At 39.0% G+C, this 22,832-nt stretch overlaps 2 protein-coding genes across 2 annotated transcripts; both read right to left on the bottom strand.

The window, feature by feature from the left end:
• Positions 1 to 733: 733 nt before the first annotated feature.
• LOC111336891 (neuromedin-K receptor) lies at positions 734 to 3,636 on the bottom strand. The gene has a single exon (XM_022943061.2). The coding sequence runs from the start codon at positions 2,088 to 2,090 to the stop codon at positions 1,128 to 1,130; it is 963 nt and encodes a 320-aa protein (XP_022798796.2). The 5' UTR covers positions 2,091 to 3,636; the 3' UTR covers positions 734 to 1,127.
• A 238-nt stretch (positions 3,637 to 3,874) lies between these two features.
• LOC111336881 (glutathione hydrolase 1 proenzyme) lies at positions 3,875 to 21,622 on the bottom strand. Its single transcript, XM_022943057.2, has 11 exons — positions 21,197 to 21,622; positions 19,586 to 19,806; positions 18,341 to 18,442; positions 17,540 to 17,756; positions 16,208 to 16,340; positions 15,562 to 15,742; positions 15,067 to 15,200; positions 14,198 to 14,385; positions 13,619 to 13,850; positions 8,154 to 8,331; positions 3,875 to 4,880 (listed from the first exon to the last, which is right to left on the bottom strand). The coding sequence occupies exons 1-11, from the start codon at positions 21,337 to 21,339 to the stop codon at positions 4,768 to 4,770; spliced, it is 1,842 nt and encodes a 613-aa protein (XP_022798792.2). The 5' UTR covers positions 21,340 to 21,622; the 3' UTR covers positions 3,875 to 4,767.
• Between the last annotated feature and the right edge of the window lie 1,210 nt (positions 21,623 to 22,832).

Raw genomic sequence — 22,832 nt, 5'->3', positions numbered from 1 at the left:
GTTAAGCGGGTCATAAGGGGCGAGTTATCATCCCAAAAATGTATCGCGTGGCAAACTCGACAGCCAAAATTTAATTAACACGCAGCGCTAATTAGATGTCTCAAGATATATTTTAATAAGGTTTTTTAACTGTAAAAAAATTTGTATTAAAAGCTTCACAAAATTGGTGCACCGGCGCAGAAAAACACAAGGCTGCTTGATAATTAGGGTAAAACATGCAAAATGAAGCAAGAATTGTTAGAATGATCGGTGGAGATGGTTTGTAAGGGTAGAAGCGTATCGGGCTAAACGGTCTGACATCCACTGACAGCGGTTTCACTAGGATAGATAAAAAGAAACTTAAAGTCACGCGCTTAAGGTTGAACAATGAAATTTGAATAGGATTTCTTAATGATTATTTTACCTTGGCCATGAAGAATATTTGAAGAATATTTGAAGAATATTTCAATTCCATGGCTCAAACGAAACTTTGGTGACATCTCGTCCCATCAAGAAGGAATAAAGTGGAATCAACGGGAATCGATGAATGAGTTTGTAATATTTAAAAGCGCAAATTGGTTTGGAAATAAAAAAAACATAATTAGATTAACATTCTAATATTTCATACACTGAGAGAACTTTAAAAGACCAAGGTGAAAACAAGGACAAATAATTCTTTCCAGAGACGATTGCATTTAAAGTTTCACTATCTGAGGATCATTCTTCAACATTCATTGTACCGCTAAATAGAGCAACTGTTAATTGCAGGCAGCAGTTTATTCTTAAAATATCATAGGTAAAAGTTTTAGGACTCATTACACATCGCTAAAAATATCATTTTCATAAATTTACCGTCAGCGTTTTATTCAAAACTGTAACCATTACTCTAACTCAAACAATATGTACATCAATCGAAATAAAAAACTTGAGAACCTTCAAGATCTACTACTTGTAATATTTTTTTGCGCAATCCTATAGAATGTGAAGGAATAACATACAACACTTTGTGATATGTACTGAATGACTACATAACATCATCTAGACTACAAACGTAGTGAAGTCTCCTAAAAGAGTAGTGCAAAATGGTATTTCTCTGAAATGTTATTTGCAAAGTCACTGTTAATTAATCCTGGCGAAAGAGTAGAGCCTTAACATCCGCAGGGCCTCAGTCCAACCCTATAATCTTTACTCATTGTACATAAAATTAATGGATTTATGGCACTATTTGCATAAAGAAGCGAAAGACATGTTACCAAGCCAACATTCACATAGGGTGTTCGCTCCATTCCCGTAAATTCCAAAACGAGCGCAAATGTTACGTACGGCAGTAAACACAAGCTAAAGGCCACCACGATAACAATTAACATTTTAACGAGTTTTCGCTTCTGCTCGAGTCGCATGACTGTGATGGAGTTCTTAGCCGTATTGCGGTTATCATGTATTATTCTGACTTTCCACAACGCCAAAACAACTCTGATATAACAGTACCCGATAAGAAACAGAGGAAATGTAGCCAGACACGCCGTTAGCACTTTGTGAATTGTTCGTTCCATATTGCTCTTCCAGTAAGGAAAACACACTTTTACATTACCGTCTGTTGTGACGAGTTTAAGAATGATAGATGTCGGAATTCCTACAACAAGATAGCTGATGATCCAAATGAACATAATGCAGAGTTTCGCTTGAGCCTTCGTGAAACGCGCTTTAAACGGCGTAACTATCGCACGGTAGCGATCCAAAGCGATTGCTGTCAATGTCATGATTGAAACGGTCAAAAACACATCGCCGAAAGGAAAGAATATCTTACAGGCAAGTTCGCCGAACGGCCAAGAAGCAAGTTCTTGTAGAAGTCCGACAGGTAAACTTAGAACCAAGACAGCCAGGTCGCTCAGGGCCAAGTTCGCAATAAAACAACTGCTTGTTGTCTTGGATGATCCTTGTTGAAGAACTCCGTATATCACGATGGAATTCCCGAAGAACCCAACCATAAAGATAATTGTGAAGATGACTAGCTGAAGAATCGCATGAACTGGAAGACTATCCGAGTAACTCTCGGCGGGCACTTCTTCAAGAAAAGAGTCATTCGATGAAATATGAAATTCGTCCGCCATCGTCTAGTACAGTCGCCTGCTTGTTAGTTGATTAAATCTTCTGAAGATACGATTTAGTCCTCACAGTTGGGACAAACACCACCTCTTCAAGCTTTACAAACGAACCCCTCGTCAATAAGGATTGAGTGTTTCCTTGCAGGCTGTGGTTATAAGCATTAAGAGGAATGCTTAAATTTATCATTTGCTGCAATCGGCGCCTCCGCTGTCAAAGGTAAAATTTCCCTCAACTCGGGTAATTAAACAACTCGTCACGAGCCGCCGTTATCAGATCGATCCAAACAGTCTACAGTGAGGCGGAAATCGTGATTAAGCCGCGCTCACTTGAACAACATACAGCACACCTTTAAGATTTGAGGCTAAACTTGGCCTCACGGGCAAAGTTTCTTCGACAGTGAGTCTGAAGGTACGCAGTTGACAGTAATTACTGGCTTGTATCCACAATGAAGATTGCCAGAAATGTTTACATTACACAAAACTATTTTTCTTGAAATCCGACGCCTAGCTGTGTCTTTCTGCTATTCCGGGCCTGTTTTTCTACATTTTAATACCTGCCTGGTGCAGACCATTCACACATCTTAACGTAATTATTTTTCCACTTGGATTTTGTCATGCGAAAGGGCGCCTCGAATTTCGTTCGTGCGCAGTTGGTTACAAGTGTGCTCTCTCCAACTAAAGGATTCCTTTCTTAATCTGGAATGTTATAGCGCTTATTTTTGGTGAAATCTTACTTTAGAGACTCTTGAAAGCTTCAATCTGTTACACGCTTCCGACATATCGGGAAGACATACAGGCTCCAAAATTCCCGATGATAAAATGCTGCTGATAACAGAAAAATAGCCGGAAATGCTCCTTTTGTTTCGCATCAGTCGGAATCACGCAACCCTGGTCCTTTTAATAGGTTCTTTCTCTGAAATGGCGCGATTTTTCAGAGATTGAACCTTGCAGAAAATCAGTCTTTGATTTAAATTAAACAGGCTTTTTTCAATTTTCATTAGAAGCTATTTAAGCGTTATTTTCATTCCAAAATCAGCTTAATCCAACTCACTGAGATCTAAAGGTTTGTTCCATTTTTCGACACTTGGAAAATTTCACACGTAGAGGACATTTGGGTCCTGGCGACAGACAAACGCAGATAGGTTTACTGCTAGAAATTCGATCTTCAACACGTTTTTTTCCTTCTTCTGGTTTGTAATCAAAGGCGTAAGGCGGCTACAAACTCTTTCTCCTTCGAGCGAAACAACAAACGCACAAAGCATTGATCCATATCGGCAATTCAGCTTAATCTGGCGTCTCCCTGACTCGAGGGCCTCGAATGTCCCTGCATTAAAATTAATTTTCCATTCGTCAAACACCGCAATAACAAAAGAGTCATTCACGATACATTCATTGAATTAAAATTCCAGTAATAACCTCCGAGAATTAAGTAAATACGGCTAATTATAATCAGGGAATTTCTTGTTCTCTGTATACGAAGTTATTTTACACCATTCTTGTAAATCCTGGTAAAAAGGCGAAAAAGACTGATGAAATGTCTTCTAATCGCTCAGAGCACATGCTCGAAGGCTACCAGAAGAAAATTCGAACGAAATAGATATTTATTCACCAAAACTTCCCATTGCGTGACATGTAATTATAGATCTAGAGAGAGCTCTGCAAATTGTAAAATTTCAAATGTTCTTTTTTCCTAATTTTCGTTTGGTCGGAAATGTCTCAAATTCAAAGGTGAGGTTTTCAAATTTCTCATGAAATTTTAATGCAAACAATATTACAAGACTGACCCAGTGTACAGCTTTGAAGTGATTTATTACAATGGAAGGATGCGGACTACAATAGCTAATTGCATAAATTGGTTGCTTCTTTTGAATAACAATTATTTACCGAAGTGGAAGTGAATATTGGTGAGTATTTACTAAGCCGCAAAGCGGTGAGGTTAATATCCACTACTTTCACCGCCGGAAACTGAGATAAATTAAAATACACCACACAAAAACAAAAACAAACCACAAGTTTTTTTTTTTCCTGTCGATACATCGAAAAATGGTCGGAAAGTTTATAAGTCTTGAAGCGTGATTTTTTTTTTCTAAGGATGTTTATAAATATTACTTGTTGATGATTTCCGAACTAGCTAAATCGTGTGCGTGAGACTGTATCACTGTGAATACTACTTGATAATATTGTTACATTTCTCGTTGATTTGATCCGTTGTTTTGGTTTTAGGTTACGTAAGAATTAATTCTCCAAACGTCTGTTTTCCATATATGCTCGCCCCGATCTACACTTTCACGAGATCGTTTGAGTTTCCTATACCTTACGCGACGCGATACTTTTTTCAGGTCGGAGCATGTGGAAATCAGGTGATAGTAAGGGTCGTTAGAGAACGTTTGGCCTGGTGAGTTTTCTGGCTTAGAAGGTGACAGATGAAGGTTATGAAGTAAGTACCGTAGGAGGAGTCATCCCACTCAATTTTCCGCCGCTCATAACCTTGAAAGAGCAGCCGGTTCTTTTCCCGGAGTGCAAGATGCCTTGATTTTTAAATTAAGCCTCGCGATACCTCATGAATAACTACAGAGCGTGCATTGTCTTCAAGAGTAAATGACAGCCTCAAAGCAGTATTAGGTTGTGAATAGTGTTGGAACTGTGTTGTAATCTATCATTTTACACAGGCATGTTCGTTTGCTCAGCGGTAACCTGCGGGTTCACCTCCCTTCCTATGATCAGCAAGAGCGAATATCTCGCCGTCCTTGTCTCGATAGACGAGTTGAACCACTCCGACGATTTGATGGGGAGTTCCTAAGTAATTCGAATAAAGCAGTTAATAAATAAATAGATGAACGTATAAACAAATAAACAATTCAGTAAATTGTCGAATGATTGAGAGTTCAATGAATGAGCAGCAAGAATGTGTAGTAGTTCATATCGCATATATAAACATCCTCTGTTCGGAGTGTGGAATCCATGTCTATGTTAACCCCTGCCTGTAGACCGTCTTATCCCCCAGCCTCCCCACCCCCAGCCGGTCGGATAGCAACTGCTGCAGTAATCTGTTTGTGCGCATGTGCAAGAGAAGTTGTCAAGGCAGACATTGTTTGAAGAAATATAGTATTTGTGATATTTTGAAGAAATATAGTATTTGTGATATTTTAGCCACCAGAGATAGCAAACTATGGATCAAGATCACTTCAAATATCACTGCACTTGATGATCTTTAACCGCCGAGACGTACTAGGCAATTACGCAGCAGGGGCCATGATTATATATTACCTAGAGTTCGTACTTCACGTTTTAAATCCACTTTGTAAATAGATGTCGTTTTAGCATTGTCTGCCATTGATAGTTAGTTTTATTTTCTATCTTAATCTGTTTTATATTTCATTCTTTGTAAATAATGACACGGTTGATGCATTATTGCTTTTAATAAAGACCATTATTATTATTAACTTTTCAAAGGTTTTCGCGAGGCAGGAGTTCAAGGATTGAGTTTAGAATCGCGACTGACCTTTCAACACGGCATGAGCGTTTTGGATCGGTCAGATGCTATTTAAAAGTAGAATTTTAGAGTCAATTTTTCAAAGAAATATTGTAACTCTGGCAAAAACAGTGAACGATCAGTTTTAGCAGACTGAGCTCTTGCTGATAATCGAACCATCGTTGTCAGATGAAAAGCACGACGCCCCGTGGCCCAGATCTGTTCTTCACTGTAAAAGCGGCTCTTTATATTGAAGAACATTGAAATTAAAATAGTAAAGCTTAGACTTGTTCAACCTCTTAACACAACCACTCGGAAATTGTAATGAAAAGTTTCTCTCAGTTGACTTCTCAGTTTTTGATTCATCGTGAACTTTGAATGCACGAGGCTGAGATACGTTGATTTTTTTTATTTATTTATTTCTTTTTGCGAAGAGAAAATAACGTTTAAAACAGAGACATGAGCCAGAAAATATTAGTTTGGTAAGAAAGAGAAGCATCCAAGGGTAACTAAAGAATAAATGTTAACCCAATAGCAATGGTGGAGGATGAAGAAGATTACTGTTCAAGAATTGCAAATGAAATGGGAAAACATTCATAAACTGTGAAAGCACGGTAGCCACTCCACGGGCGGGTGTATCTGTAGCCAATCTGATCTCATTAGTTTCCAAAAGGCTTTATACCGGTTGAGGAGAATTTCTAGCGTCCTTTAGTCTTAAGTCAGTTTAACGAGGTTAAATTCATCTGCAGACAGAAGATTTTATGCGATCAAAACGAAAGAGTGAGTACGATAACATAGATAGGTAATTGTCCCAATGGAAACTGAAATTATCTTATAAGGATACACAATGGTTTAGATTGGAGCAGTTTTTCACTAGCTTAAATGGTGATTGAAACATTTAAAGACCAACCGTGACTTAACTTACATTCGCAGCCGATCTGATCTTATCAAACTCGTGAGATGCTTTGTTTAAGAGAAAATCCGGTGTACAGTCTTTTGTTAAGATTAATGAGGTTATCCTAAGACCATTGGTAAACTAAAATAAATAACAGGATCTTTTTTATCTGGCACGAACGACTTACTAGAACATGCGCACGAGTCAATGTTATTCGTCCCTGGAGACTTTGTGTAACTGAAACTGAACGATGAGCAAGGTAGATAATTGTCCAAACGGACACTGGAAGTATTCATTAATGATCCACCTTGATTAAAGTTGGAGTAGGTCGTCATGGATTTAGAATGACAATTGAAACTCCTAAAAATTAACTGTGACGTAGCTTTAATAAATAGCCGATCTGATCTTATTGACTTGCGAGATGCTTTTTCAAGAGAAAATCCATCCATTGTTCAATTGTTTATAATATAATTATTTGAATACTGCACTTTACAAGATTGGTGGTTGAATTGCTTATGGTGCTAAGGATCTGTCAAAGTTGAGATGCACAGTTGACATCATGAAGAATTTTCCAAGTTCTTTGTTTCTCCAACTTGGCACACTATTTTGAAATTGTCGCCAGTTTTCTCCCGAGAAATTATGCGACTCGAAAAAATTGAACGAAAGCTGTTTAGAGGTTAATACAACTAATTCATCATGGTCTTGATAAGTTGTTCATGAGAATAGTTGGCTTTTGCAGCAATCACTTAGACGCGGGACACGCTTCAAACGGTAAAATGAGTGGCGTATATTTTATAAATCAAATCATCTGATTAAAACCCAGCTCAGACTTATTAAATGTTCCGTTTCCTATCTATCAATAGAATAAACTTTCCGCTCCTAATTGGCTATCTAATGTCTTAATTGGGATTTGGTTGAGGTTTCCTTTACCTTGTAATTTACTTCACTTGCGCTGAGAAATGTTTTCATAATGCTAGTGAGGTACGATCTTATAATTTATCACAAATAAAATTTCTTATTTAGAGCACAATTCTCGTTCACCAAACTGAACATGTTCTTTTGTGATGGAAAGATGTGTAGATGTCTAGCCAAGAGTTTCATGTGTACCGTACCTGGAAGTCTTTGTCAGGCTTAAAAGACTCTGCCTTAACACATAGGGTATTAGGTTACATTTAGGAATACAGTGGAATCTCGATTTCTCGAGCCCTCGATTTCTCGAACCTTCCGATATCTCGAACCAAACCTTATTTCCCTTGAATTTGCTTCACTTGTAATTTCACCCCCGATTTTTCGAACTCCCGATTTCTCGAACCAATTTGCGTTTCCCCTAGAGGTTCGAGAAATCGGGATTCCGCGGTAGCTTTTCTTAAAATCATAAGATAAATTAGCATCTCTTTTATACGTAATCTTAGATGCAGGTAAAAAACTGGGCATTTCAGAATTATAAAGCCCTATTTCCTCAAGCTGGTAGCCCTGATTTTTCAATCAGTGGATTATCCTTGTCACGTGAAAGGATTATTGTTGTTGATGACAAGTAACATAGGCGGACATCATCAGTGGTCAGAGCAAAGGAGGAGCTGCTTTGTAGTCAAATCTGACTACTCAGTTTTGCTGTGATATTTACGTGAGCCAGCTTTGATTGGATTACACTGTACAATCGAAGATTAAAGGTCCTGAAATTTTCTTTCCTTTTTGCTCTTACCTGTAATATCTACGGAGTCGTTTGTAATTTTATGTCCAAAACGTTTAAGCTCGTCGACGTACTGTTTAGGAAAGGTTTTCTCGACAAGGACCAGATTCGGAAACAGTTGGCTGTGAAGACGAGTCTTAGACACAGCGTCCTTTAAACTATCTCTAAACCAGAAGTAGTTCATCAGAACCTATGATTATGACAAAGAAATACAATACATGTATTCAGCAGTATTATTGTACTGATATAACATACGAGATGCGCGCGATACCCCAACGAACTGCACGCTGAAGCCTTTAAGAGGGTCTAGATGGGGAGGGGGGGGTACAAATGTCAGTTAAAATCTCGGCCATTTATCAGTTCTCAGTTAGATTTTAGGCCATTTGTCAGGTGTCAGTTAAAATGACAGTTAATGATTAACTTAGCGAGTTAATTATTACTTTCCGACCCTATTTTTGACTGAAAAGGCGCATAAAGCGTAAACTCGAAAACTAACTGAGTCGAAAATTGATACAAGAACTCCTTTTTGTCAATTCTGGATTGAAATAAATCCAAGATATTCCAAGTGACTTTCCAAGTGTCTTTGTTTGAAGGGTTTTTAAGTAAGTTACATCTCTTCTGCACACCAAACTCTGTTTGCCCTTGCGCAACATGTCCGAAAGAAGATCATAAGAAAGACAGAAAAGTTGTGAAGAGTCTTCAGGGTCAATATATTGGTTTACAATGCGTCGATTGCGATTGGCTCCGATGAAATGATAGGAAAAGAACGTTCTTTTGCCTACTTTTCAAGATGGTTATTAGAGACATATATAAAGGGTACCCTAGAGATCCAAGCGAAAATGGGCGCGAATTGGTCGCCCGGATCTAGAAACTGTAATTGGGGTGATACCTTCATCCCCTCGGTCAGAAGTCTTTTTCTGGGTCCGTGTCTGGGTCCGTCTGTATATGTTCTCACCTCAGAAACTGCCACTTCAACGATACAGTCGTCAACAAATGTGACATCTGTCTCATTCCCACCTTCCGAAGTAGCTCGAACGGTACCTTTGTCGCTGCTGAGCCCTACTGGCTGATCTCCAAAGTTAGAATCGTTCCCTGATCCCAAGTTCACTTCGGTGGAATCTTCTTGCGTCGTGTAGACGGCTGGTGGTAAAACCCCTGTTTTATTCTTGGTGGTTTCCTCCCAAACTGTCCTTTGCCTCAACGGACGATACTTCCCCAAAAATTTTTTTCATGGCACTTTCAGTCTCGGATTTTATCTCTTCTGAAGGTAGAGGTAGCATAAAGTTGACATCTGCAAACTCCGTGCAGGTCTGAGGGACAGGGTAGTAGGATTCTTCATGAGTAAAATACTTAGCTGCCCATTTTTTCACTGTCTTCAACGACTCCTTGGTAATTACGTGTTTTCCAAAGTCTTGTGAATATTCCAATGCGGTGAAGGTCGCCTGCTTAAGATGGGAAACTGCGTGTAGATTTTCCACTACTGTTGTAAGTAGTGTTCACAATTCAATGTCTTTGAAATAATCGTTTATGCTGCTGTACAGGCGGCGCATTCCCTTAGACTTAAGTTTTATTAGACACAGTTCCTTCAGGGCCGTTGGTTGCTGTGGTTTCCATGATTATACTGTGCCACTGTTTCACCTTACAAACGCCGGTCTCTTTTCGCGATGGTTTTTAGACGAACTTTCAGTCGCATTGTCGCGACGCTTTGAGATAAAACTTTTTCATAAGGTCACTTTAGCTATGTCATTCATAATCTACATAGAACATAATCTACATGAAATCAAGAGTAACGAAATTCTGAGCTCTTAGACATCGGCATTTAATGGGCGTTCTACAATACACTTTTAGCTGATGTATTTATATCAATACCAAATACCAAACCATTCCAACACATACTGTTTACTTCGCTTCCTGTTCCAGCCACCATGGTCGGAAGCTCCAGATTCAATTATTTGTCAGTAGCCAGGCAAAATTGTCAAAATCTCTGAGGTCATATTTATGGGACAACTCCTTTAGAGCAAGGAATGAAGTAAGGTGCTTTTTCAGCTCCGGTACGGTGTTTGCATTAATAATAGCTATTAGCGCTCAAATGCGTTTCCGAATCAATTCGATAAAACTTACTTACAACAGCTTTTAAAGGTAATTTTAATTTAATTTATTCCATTTCACTGCAATTACATGGGAAAATAAAACAAAAGAACACACAATAATAACAAATTGGGTTACATAACAAGGCAGTGGGGAAGACTAGAAGGGAACTGACGAACCATACGTGCTAGTCAACCCATTATGAAGAAAATATACGGATATATAAAAAACTTAATCAAGGTATGTAACTGGCTAGCTGCTAACTACCTAACTGAGTAATCTAACTAACTTACTAACTAACAACCTTACTAACTAAGTGCTGGTTTAGCCCAGGTGGTACATGGGTGCTCAGGGTCGAAAACCCTATCGTTATAAAAATTAGTGCATAGTCTCTTAAAAGAAGAAACACTACAGCTAGCCGTCCTCAACCCATCAGGCAGATTGTTCCATAGATACGGAATCCTATTAAAAAATGTTCCCTTAAAAAGTTCCGTCCTGAATCTATTAATTCTTAGTTTATTACTTGCATGCGATCTTAATCTCTCATCTGAACAAAATTGAAAATACGACTTAAGTGAAGAGTTAAAATGCCCGCACTTCAGTTTATAAAAAGTTGAAAGATCCTTGACTTCTCTGCGGTAAACCAGTGGTAGCAGGTTGAGACGTTTTAGGCGTTCATTATAGCTAAAATCGGGTAACATAAGCCGAGTCGCACGTCGTTGCACCCCTTCTATTCTTTTTATCATAGTAATTGATTTTGGGCTCCAGATTTCAGAGGCGTACTCAAGGTGAGAACGTACGAGAGCCACATAAAGGGATCTCAGAGTTGGTAATAAAATTTTGCTTCCGCTGATAGTGCGACGAATAAAACCCAGCATTTTGTTAGCCTTGTTTACCTGGGCTTGGATGTGATCATTGAAGCTAGCTGTATCTGACATAAGTACCCCGAGATCGCGCTGGGCTCTCACCCTGCTAAGAGCCTTCTCTCCCATTCTGTAGTTGCAAATTATGGGGCTGCGTTTCCGTGTTACTGTGCAAAGTGAGCATTTGTCAACATTGAAGGCCAGCTTCCAGTTGTTACTCCAGTCAACCAGCTTGTCAATTTCGTCTTGTAGCAAGGCACAGTCAGCATAAGATCTTATGGTGCGGAAGCACTTAGCGTCATCAGCAAACAGAGCCAATGTGCTTGAGTGAGATAACGCACTCGGCATATCATTAATAAACAATACAAATAAAGCAGGACCAAGTAGAGAACCCTGTGGGACTCCTGAGGTGACACTGAACCAATTTGAGCTTTTACCATCAATTACTACTCGCTGTAGCCTATTGCCAAGGTAGCTTATGAACCAGTGCAGCAATGGTCCCTTAATTCCAGACTGATCCAGCTTACTGATTAGATGTGCATGAGATACTGAATCAAATGCCTTGGAGAAATCCAAGGCATTTGTTGACGATCGAGTTGGTTATCGAAGATCATAAGTTGGTTATCGAGTTGGTTATCGAAGATCGTAAGTTGACGATCGAGTTGGTTATCGAAGATCATATAACCAATGTGACATATGACTTTGATGTGGATGGTCCATGCGGTAATTATTAACGAAATATGACACTCTGGCGTACTCCTAATGATATTTAATAAAAAACGTACTTATATTAGTCTTCTCGGATAGGGACGAATAAATGGAGGTCCCGTTTCCTGCAGGGTTGGGGTAGGAGACGTTAATTTCCCACACACGAGATTACTGTGTGATAGATTTCCTCCCCTGGGGTGGGATGGGTGGGAAGGTGAGATCGATAGACTGAAGCGGCTACCAGAGGCGCCTGATTTGCTGACGTCTGTTCTCAACCTTACACTGCACCCGTAATTCAGCGTCTGGGCTGCAAGTGGTCAGATATAAACTATATTCCTATTCATATTCAAATAAATAAACTTTCCTTATTTTACATCCAGTTTTCAGGATATTTAGGGCGATACGATCATTTGTCAGTTGTCAGTAAAAGCCCGCCACAAATGTCAGTTAGATTTTAAGCGATTTGTCAGTTGTCAGTCAAAATTTTGGTCATTTTTCAGTTGTCAGTTAATTCTATCCAGACCCTCCTTTAATCGGAGCGCTGCCCGGACCAAAAGACTTCAGTTTATGTTCACCTCACAACTAAGAGATGAAAGGCTGAAGGGGCTTAACAAAGGACTATTTGTTAATGTAAGAAATAAGGGACCTTAAGCAACCACGACGGCGACAGCAACGTGGACGTGGAAAAACAAGAGATCTAATTGGCAGAACAATAGCCCAGCACGTGCATTTTGAAACTTTGTACATTTCTTAGCCGTCTTATGCAAAAAACAACGTGAAATCGCCAAAATTTGCGTCGTTTGCGAACCGAAACCGCGACGGCAAATTATTTTAATTTCCATTTGGAACTCAACGCTGCTTTTATACGTCATGCTGAAATTGAGCTGTGGCGTCGTATGCAGCCATTTTTAAAATTCTAACTAAGAGTAGAAATTCATTTTTTAAACGAAGTCTTCCTTGGCGTTGCCGTCCTGACTGCTTAAGGTCCCTATAAACTTCTTTTAGTTCTTCAGGTAGGCCTTTCAAGAAAGTGTCAGTAATATTATCATATCATGCTATTAGCATTGCTCGATTTGTTCCAAATTATGCTCAAAATTAATATCTTGAACATAATGCTACTTTTTCTCAATTTTAAATTCATAGTTATTGTTAGTTAAGCTTAACATCGTCTCCATTTGAGTTACACATTCGCCCTGATAAAACACAATTAACTTCTGCATATAATTCCAGAGTAAACACAGTGATGTATAGTGTCAAAATGTATCATGTTAGCATCCCAATTCTCTTCGACGCACGCCATTCTGTTGTCTGTGAGAGCAGGAACTGGGACCGACACAATCTTTACTTACGGTGTGTCCGTTTAGGCGATAAACGACTCAGTGTTACAGTAACCCGCTTCACCCAAGACAGAACAAAATTGAAAGTACACTGAACCATCAATCTTAGATACCAAACAAGCCATAACTCTAATAATTTTTCCATAAAGAAAAAAACTAAAAATATGCTAATTATGTTAGCAACGCTACTTTTCTAAAGATGGCAACTATAGGCTGCTCGCTTTACCAAATTATGCCAAAAATTATGCTAAGGCAATCTAAAAGGTTTCTTCAGGGGAAAAGACCTATCAGATTGTTCCGTTCTTGCCTTTCACCCGCCAAAAAAATTAAAATGAAGACAAGGAAGAATCGAAGAATGTGAAAATTACCAACAAATGCCCAACGCAAACAAAAAACAAACCAACCAAGGGATAAAACAAATCATTCTGGCACTCAAGCCTTACAGCAAATAATAGTCACAGAAAGATTGACATTTACTTACTTGTGCCAAAGCCGTTGTGATGAATTTCCCTCCAGCAGCTCCAAAAACCATTTTGACGTTCCCAGCTTTATCTAAGATGATGGAGGGTGAAGCAAGAGACACGGGTCTTTTGTAAGGTTTGAGTTCGTCAATCGCCAATTTAAATTGCTTTAGCCTTACATTCTCGTAAGTGTCCAGCAGCTGATCATTGTAAATTATCCCAAGCTTAGGACTTCTAAGTTTTGCTCCAAAACTGTAAATCAAAGCAATAGCATGGTTTTAATCTCTGAGGCGTCTGATGTAGCATCGTGTTGTACAGAAATCTAGTACTTTTGAAACATTTCGAGAGATTTCGTCGAGCATCGCGCTCAAAGTCCCGTTCGCGAAGTCAAGATGTTAGCAGTCTGGCCCTCTAACGCAAAAGGACTCCCGAATTTACGAAAAGCATCTGACGAGTCTCTTGGCCGAGACGAAACGCAGCTTCATACCAGCCACGAAATATTTTTCACAAGTATTTGCAAATTTTTCATTGTATATAATTATCTTAACTCGTGCGAAAATTGGGTTCTTGTCAATCTATCGTTCTTTGAATTCACTCACTATTTATTGATTGACGTTGTTAAGGAAACAGCATTTCCTTCTGCATCGAGAACAGAGACGTGAGTTGTGCCATCTGTAATGTCGACATTGTAGTTAATTGGACCATAATAATCAAAGGAATGTGTCTTATCGCTTATCAATCTGCGTATCTGCTCGCTTTTCTCAGGATCCAACATTTCCTTCACAATCTGAGGAAGGAGAAAAATAGGCCAGGTCATGATACTGCATTGGAGTATAAATAGGCTTTAATGTTTTCAAATGAATAAAGGCTGATAGTTTCTAAAAAAACTGTTTGGGGCTGCGTCGGTGGGGGTAATGTTTACATATGGATTCTGCATCAGCGTGGAAAAGTTGTTCCGATGCGCAAATGAAGTTACTGCAAAAGAGTACATTTGGTAAATTTGCCTTATGTGTTAATGTGGCTGTAAAGCTGGGAAAATGTAGAGGTCTGCAATCTGTAGATCAGTTCCACTAAGATGTAACAGGTCCCCTATAATGAATGTGTCGACTCGATGAATAAACGTGATTGGTCAGCAAGAGTAAAGTTACGCTTCAATGAGCAAATAGCGTTTCTGTAATAGCATAATAATGGGTATCAGCATGTAAATGTTGATTGTTGATTGCTACACAAAAAATACAGGTCCGCAATGAGTAGGTATGCTATGCTAGGATGTAACCGTTCTGTAGCGAGAGTGAACGAACAGCTCTTTTTCCACTGAACATTAGATGAAGTCATAAGGTTTTATATAAACCTACATATAGACAATCTTGCCCGTTCAGGATCTGAAACGTTAACAGCACCTTAACGACAAATCTGTAACGAAATTGAACTGAACACATCGATGTTTTTTCAACATCAACTATCTTACCTCATTAACGTCTTCATCAAAGTCAGGATCTGTAAGATAAGTCTGTTTGGCTGCCACGAAGTTAAACGCTTCGATCATGCGATGATACGTCAAAATAGGCTGATGCTTCATATCATTTGCACTAAAATTAAAGCCTGGACCAAGAAAAATAATTTAGTTTGTCGAGAACATATGACGTGATACATGAAAAAATAATTTTAGAGAAAATAACAACATTTTCCTATGAGATGGCTAACATGACATATGGAGTCAGTGTGATCTCTGAGAGCACTATTCAAAGAAGGAAGGCTTCTGGGCTCAAGTTCAGGAAAACTATCCACAAGAGCCAAGCGCGGGAAATCACAGTAGTGTAAGTCATTATCTATTTTTGGCTTATCTTTTCTTTGCAAATTAACTGATGGGCGAAGGCAATCGAGATGGGTGCGGGAAAAAGAGAGAATGAAATTAATTGAGCTTTATTCTGTAATGCTATCAAAACTGAAAGAGTGTGCTCACCTTTGAGAATGTTCAATATGTTGATTAATGCGGCACCACCGGCAGGGGGTGGAACGGTCAGAAGTTTGTATCCTTTGACCCCAGGGAGAGAAACTTCCAATGGTTTAACTTCAGTAGCTCTGTAATCTTTCAAGTCTCTTAGGTTAATACAGGAACCTATGGATTTGACGTCTTTGACGATCTGCCAAAAAAGAAGTCTTCACTTTTCTTGCCTTAACCCATTCACAGCATAACAAATAAATTTTGTAGTCCTCTCAGAGATTTGGGTATCACCTCTAAACTTCAGACAAATCGAGATGACTACTTTGGTTCCTTTTCGCAGGGAGAGATCAGTCCAAGGCATTGATTCCTCTCCTTTCTTTTATAGCATTTTTTTTATCACATCCTCCATAAGAAATCATACGAAAAAGTAGAAATAAACCGCTAATCTACCAAAACTGAAGAACACCAGTCATGCAGTGAAAAAAATGTTCAATGCCTAAAGCCCGACAGATCAAAACGTGACATGGATGATACGGGATGGAATTCTGTTAACAAAATCCCCCAATCAGCATATGAAAGAATAATTTGTGATGATTTATCTATTGTAAGTATTTATTATTCGCATATTACGAAAAATCTATCATGATTTTGGACCTGTCATTACCTTATTCGCTATTTTTCCAGTGTAGAAGAGGTCAGCTCCTGAGTTAGCAATTTTACTAAGGGTTTTTCCATATTTTGTTCTCTTGATGATGTCTCCTTCTTTAATGATTCGACCGTTTCTCCTGAATAACTCTCTGCAATGAAAGTAAATAAACCATGTTACAGACGTTTTTAAGAACTTTAGTCGGGTAAGGAAACGAAAGAATTGCTTGAGACCTAAAGATCAATGGAGATTACCTCACACCCTCCTGCACTTTTTTGAGGGCCTAAGGCTCACTTTATCAATATTTAGGCTCGGGATCGATGAGATGAGGGCATTCAACAATCACCTTGGTTACGAAAAGAACGAATGCCTTTTGAGAAAAAGAAACCGACCTTCGAAAAGACTAAAACAAGAGGATAGAACAATTTTGTTTTCTGATACTGAAAATTAAATGTTGTCTTATTGCGCCATCACTTCGAGGCAACGACAATTCGTCGAGAGGAAAGGATATACCGCTGGGCTGTTAATGGCTGTTCGATCCAAACAAGATATCACCAGGCAGTGGCGATATCTCGTTGGATATAAGCGATACATCGTGGGGCGGAAACGATAATTTATCGCTGTTAAAGCAGTATACTCTGAGATATATAGTTTCTACTTAACCATCGTTCAAATATCATCGATAGCTCGCGATTTTCACGATGATGCTCTATTACCATGTGATACTATAGCTCAGTACTGTATTGCACGTGTAAGACCTAGCTCTCTTTTTATAGATGTGGTCCGGCATTAAAGATAAAGGCCGTAAACGCGATTTCTTTCACGATTTTTTTTTCTTGCTTTCCTTGCTCTTTATTCATTTTATTCCTTTTCATTGATTATTACGTTTTTTTTTTCATTTAATAAATAATGTGATTGGTCCTTAACGTCTTGTCAGTGAAATCATGGTTTAAGAACACCCACCTAAAATATGAAACGGGTTCAGGAGCAGAGGGTTTAAAAATAAAACTCAATTTGCTCATTTAAACGTTACATTATCAGTGAAGCTCCTCTGGGTTTAACTCCGTATAAATGACCTATTGAAACACCAACATTTGAGCATGTGCTTCACTGTCAGAGTATCCATTCTTAGCTATAGCTTTTCAGAAAATCAGTGGTCACTAACGATGCAGGTTTGTAAGAATAATTGCTCATGTGTGGAAAAAAAAAAACTGGCAGAAAACTTGTTACAACGGTATTACATATATCTTATTAACCAAGCGCGAGGGCCGTACTGAGAGAATATTGGCCCTCGGTCTTTTTTGTACGGACCTCGCTGCGTCTAAGTCTAAGAACGGTAGAATATCTCACCTCAATCCAGAGTCGTGCGTAACATTCACCCAATTAATTCGTACAGCCTTCACGAGTGCACGATGCGCTGGAAAGCCCTTTGTTGCAATTTCGATAGCGGGTTGAAAAAGTTTTCGCCAAGGCAGTCGACCGTACTTCTTCCAAGCCAGTTCGAATCCGCGAAGCTCGCCAGGCACGCCGATAAATTCTCCTTCGCCTGATATATTTTTTCTCCTCTCTGACAAAATCGAAATTAAGTAGTTTCAATGAGCTTGTTTAGGCTACCTATGCTCTCTCTCTCTCTCACTGTGAATAATTTTTATACGTGTTATAGGTAGGAGAGTGGGGGGAGGGGGAAAGGTTTGAAGCGGAGAGCAGCGAGGATAAGTGACGTCCTAACTTAAGCTGGTGCCCAGATCTTACTTGCATCATCAACCCCTAGGTTTCTCGGGGCTTTAACGCGAATCCTTATGACAGTGACCCACCCGGTGATTTCTTGCGCCAATCGCGTTGCTTAGCAGAAACTGCTAAATGTCCTTGATGCAGTTGTTATGACCCTGCTTGTACTTGTAGTTTCTGTATACCTGGTATGAATGAATTTTCTATTATGCCCATTCTCACGACTTTCGTAAATCCTTGCGCACCGCCAGCAAAGTCAACGAATCAGTTGCGGGTATTAAATCACATCAACTTTAAGAATTTAGCCCCTCAAGAGCAAAATTAAAATGAAGGGCCATATAAGCAGATGAGTCACTGGACTAAGATGCTGATTTACCGGTGAGCTCTAATTTTAAGATTGAAGTGGATCAAACTACTCTTTACCTCTTTCTTTCCATTTTTGCTTGAGGTTTAAAAAGTCTTTCATCGTTCTAGCATGTTCGTGGCGAGAAACCATCTCCCTGAAGTTTATTGCTGTAGTTTTCGCTGCGAAAAATAACAAGCCCGAGACAAAAGTAACATTGCTACATTCCATCACCAGAAATCGGGGACATTTCGAGCCCGTGACGAAATGTCAGCGGTATATCGTATTACAGACAATTCAATATGGCGGCGGTGGAAGTGAAGTGAACACGTAACTTTCTATTTTCGTAAAACTCCACGAGAGAAAGGCCTAGTACCTTTCTATCCCAGAAAGCCAAAAGAGACGTCAAAACAAGGAAAATGGCGGTCAAATTGTGCAGTTACTGGGACTTGTATCTTTCGTGTTCTTCCTTCCTAAAAGTGGGGCACTTAAAAATGGCGTGTTTGGCTTTTGAACTCTGTGAAAATACGAAGAGTTTTCCCGCTCGAGGAAAATTTGTGGGCCAACATATTCGACCGTTTACGAGCGATTTAGTTGAGCAAACGTCTGCAGAATGCATATCGAACTACGCACTTGCGAATCTTCACAAGGTTGTTCCCACGACAAAAGAATTGTAACACCTAGTCGAAGCAGATTTTAAGAGTTTGTATGGGAAAATGGAGTCAGAATTATGAGTTTACTCGTATATCTTGGGAAAATGTAGGCTTGAACTGGAGTATTTCTTTTTCGTAGCGATGGACGCCTTAACCAATGCAGGCTGCATTTCCAAGTACGCAGCGAAAGAATATCCCATTCTCAGACAGCTATTTTGAAAAAACAATCTTTTCCCATACATTTTCTTATACTGTTTCGGCGCCATTTTGCTTGTAACACGAGAACCACCTCCGCTATAATGTCCCAAATCTCTGGCAATGATTATTCTCAGTTGGGGTAAACGCATGGAAGTACAAATATTCTTTGGTAGTACAAATAGTCCTTTCTTAATTATTAGTTTGCTACGTTGACTGACAGAAATGAAGGTTAAGTTTTTTAGAGAAGAAGAAAAAGTGGGCATGACCATAAGGTGCGAACAGCATGTGTATACAAAGTTATAGCTACAGTGGGGTTGTGTTATGAAATAGCTTTCCAAACGAAATTAAACAATCAAACTCCCCAAATAAGTTCAAAATAAAATTGAAGAAGCACATCTTACAAAACCGATATAATTGCTACTACTATTCGTAGATGCAATTGCAGCACTTTGATCGTTGTTTGCAGTAACTCACCCCTTTTCTTGTCATAAATGATCATGAATCCTCCACCTCCAATACCCGCTGAATGAGCATTCACTACACCCACACACAGAGCAGTTGCAATGGCGGCGTCCACGGCATTGCCATGCTGATCTCGTAAAATTTCAGCTCCATGTTCTGAACATTTTTTATGATCTGCAGCAACTGCCGCAGTTTTGAACTTCACAGGCACGGAGTACTTTGGTGAAAGCGACCTACAAGGAGGCGAAATTTATAATGATATCTTCACGCACAGTCCATGAGATCTTTCCCTCGCGTGTGACTGAATTGAATGCGTCAAGACTGAATACGCCTCAGGTAAACTGTCCAATGATATTTTCCATCATAACCCACCAACTAATTTTTCGATTTTACAGCCTACTTTATTTCACGTGGTGAAAAAACACGCGAAAGCTATCATGCAATAATTCCCATCTGCTTTGATATTTTTACCCCGGATATTTCCCCCGATAATAATCAAAGCCAGAAGAGAAAAGTCAGCTCAAAAGTTTCACCTTTTCATCTCTATTACAATAACCTTACATAGACGAAAAACAAACTCGTTAGGGAATTAAGAAAGCAGGTCGCTCATGAATATTTTCCGCCAAATACTCATTTTTTGGACAATCTCTTAGCCGCGGACATTATTTGCGAACATACAGCTGCCTAATGAGTTTTATTTGCAAAATGTTCAAACTACACGTCCACTGACATAAAATCTCCATCTGGCCCCGGTTGTTGGAAGGTTGGATAACGCTGTCCACTGAAGAAATCTCTAGCCGGTGGATAGCGCAGTATATTTTGTTAACACTTATCCGCTGGATAGTGATTTATCCGTTGGACAGCGTTAATAATAATAATAATAATAATAATAATAATAATAATAATAATAATGATAATAATAATAACATATTTATGCAGGATAACCAATTCAGTTATAAAAACTGCTATCAATATGGGTCCTGCGGAAAGAAAAAAAAAACAGTGTGTAAAAGTCAGAGATGCCACATACACAATCTAAGAACATATATATAAAAAGAGATAGGAAGACTAGAACTAGATTCATAGATAATCATTAAATATATCGGCCCCCTTATACAAAAATGCTCTTTTGGTTGATTCTAATTTAACCCTGTCAATAACCAATCTGTCCTTATTCCTAATGTTATAGTCATGAATATCATTACTATAATACCAGGAATTATCCATTGTTTGAGCAACCGGGTCCAGATATTTTATTCAAGGAAGGGGAACCTTTTGCTATCGTTTTAACACGATAAGAAAAACACTTGAAGACCAATGTGGCCTCCATTTGAAAAGAGCTGGGCACGTGCGCTTTGCAGACCCTTCATTAGCCTATAATTGGCCCTTTCATACTCTGTTTGTGACAAGCGATCCCCAATTTATTCCTCGCGTGTTTTCGGTAGCAGTGTCAAGGTACTTCTCAAGTCCTACTTGACCAAACATCGATTTGAACAAGGGCACTTCAGTAACAAGAGGAAAATTGTTAAGAAAAGCATTTTCTTTTCAGATGACTTGACAGATAATTTCACGGATAATCTGAACTGAAATATATAATTATATAGGTTATTATTCGTCTATTACCTACTCTGTTTTATGTCAGCTCTACTACCGTTCTTGAGAAGCTCTTTGATCTGTTTTCCAGTGCCAGTTGCGTAGTTGCCAGTAGCTCCTCCAATGCAACACAATATGGTAATTACAACCAGGCTTCGTTTCACCAAACACATCCTCCGAAAAATGACATAGTTTTTACTCTTGCACTCCACCACTTGAATTCAAATTTGTTCTACTCAAAACTTTTTGGGCTGAAATGCTCTGAAAGCTATTTTAAACGCATAGGAATTTAGTTGGGGAGCGGACTTCAAATATTCTCTTTATGAGCAATAAGTTGGCGTCGACTGAAACTATAGTTTGGATTAAATAGCAAGAATTTCTCCCTATTTTTCTTTCCTAGTCCTGATTAGGTCCGATGAGTCATTTATCTTATTTTGAAAACAACGTTATCAAATGAATAATTCAGAAAGCTAGTGACCTTTTAACGGGAGCAGGTTGACAATGTTGTGGAAAAAACGTTTTGTTGAAACGGTCTGAGGCAACTGCCATGGTAGACGTAGGAAATCTAGACTTTATCTCTTAATGGAGCTAACATGTAAACTTTCGTATGCGCTTTGGGAAATTTGTTTGTGTTTTAAGAAACTGGTATATGTTTTAGTAAATTGAACTGCATTTTTGGAAAATAATTTTTGTTTTTAGAAATCAATTTGCGTTTTGAGAGATTAATTTGTGTTTTAGGAACTGGTCTGTGTTTTGGTCTACCGTTAATGGTTTAAAGACAGCTATCAAATAAATAATTAAGTGGGCTAATGGCCTTTTCAGCGGAACAGGTTGACAATATTCATTTTAGGTCATTAACGGACGTAATAATTGCTTCTGACTGACGGAACGACCTTGAGTCGTTGAAGAAGTCGTGTTTTAAGCCATTGTGGTAAAAATCGTATTAAGTTTAATGATTCTGTCCGTTAGATGCATGTAGTCACTTCCTGAGCATATTTCGAAGATGTTATTGCATACTGTTTCACTTTCACTCAACTTTGCTCATCAGTTGATCAGGTCGACTGGTTACGCATTTTCTAAAACGCACGATTTTTCATTGTGACTGGTTGGGTTTCTACGCGTGACCTACCCAACAACAGAAGATGCATCAAGAATCGCGTTTTTCCTAAAAAGAACCTGCAAGTGCACGCAGAAGGATCCACGCAACCGACATAATCTACGAAAATCCTAACAGACCAGGAGCTATTCGAGGGAAGAAACATTTTCAAGGTTCAAGGGTATGGTCGTTTTATTAAGGGACAACTGAGGGACCAGTCATTATTTATGGCGTAAAGGGTAAGAGGGTAGGGTTAGGAGGGGCGGAGAAGATGAGGAGTTTGTGGGAATCACACAAATTTCAGGGGAAACGAGGGGGGATGAATGACTACCAATAATCCCCCTTTAGAGGGAGGTTTATAAGAATACTATAGAGGCTTAGGAGGGATCAGTTGAATGTTATCGTGACACAATCTAAATCCTCCATCCCCGACCCCCTCCCTCTCTACTCATGGTAAAATAATGACCGGTCCCTAAATTAAAATATCTTTGTTTTACGTTTAGCGCCCCATTGGCTGAAGGAGATGGGTCGATAACAAATATGGATAGCCACATCTATTGAGATTTGGCA

The sequence above is a fragment of the Stylophora pistillata genome, chromosome 11 (assembly GCF_964205215.1).
Source record: "Stylophora pistillata chromosome 11, jaStyPist1.2, whole genome shotgun sequence".
Taxonomy (NCBI): domain Eukaryota; kingdom Metazoa; phylum Cnidaria; class Anthozoa; order Scleractinia; family Pocilloporidae; genus Stylophora; species Stylophora pistillata.
The sequence above is the reverse complement of the archived record's forward strand: the minus strand, read 5'-3'. Positions and strand labels throughout refer to the sequence as shown.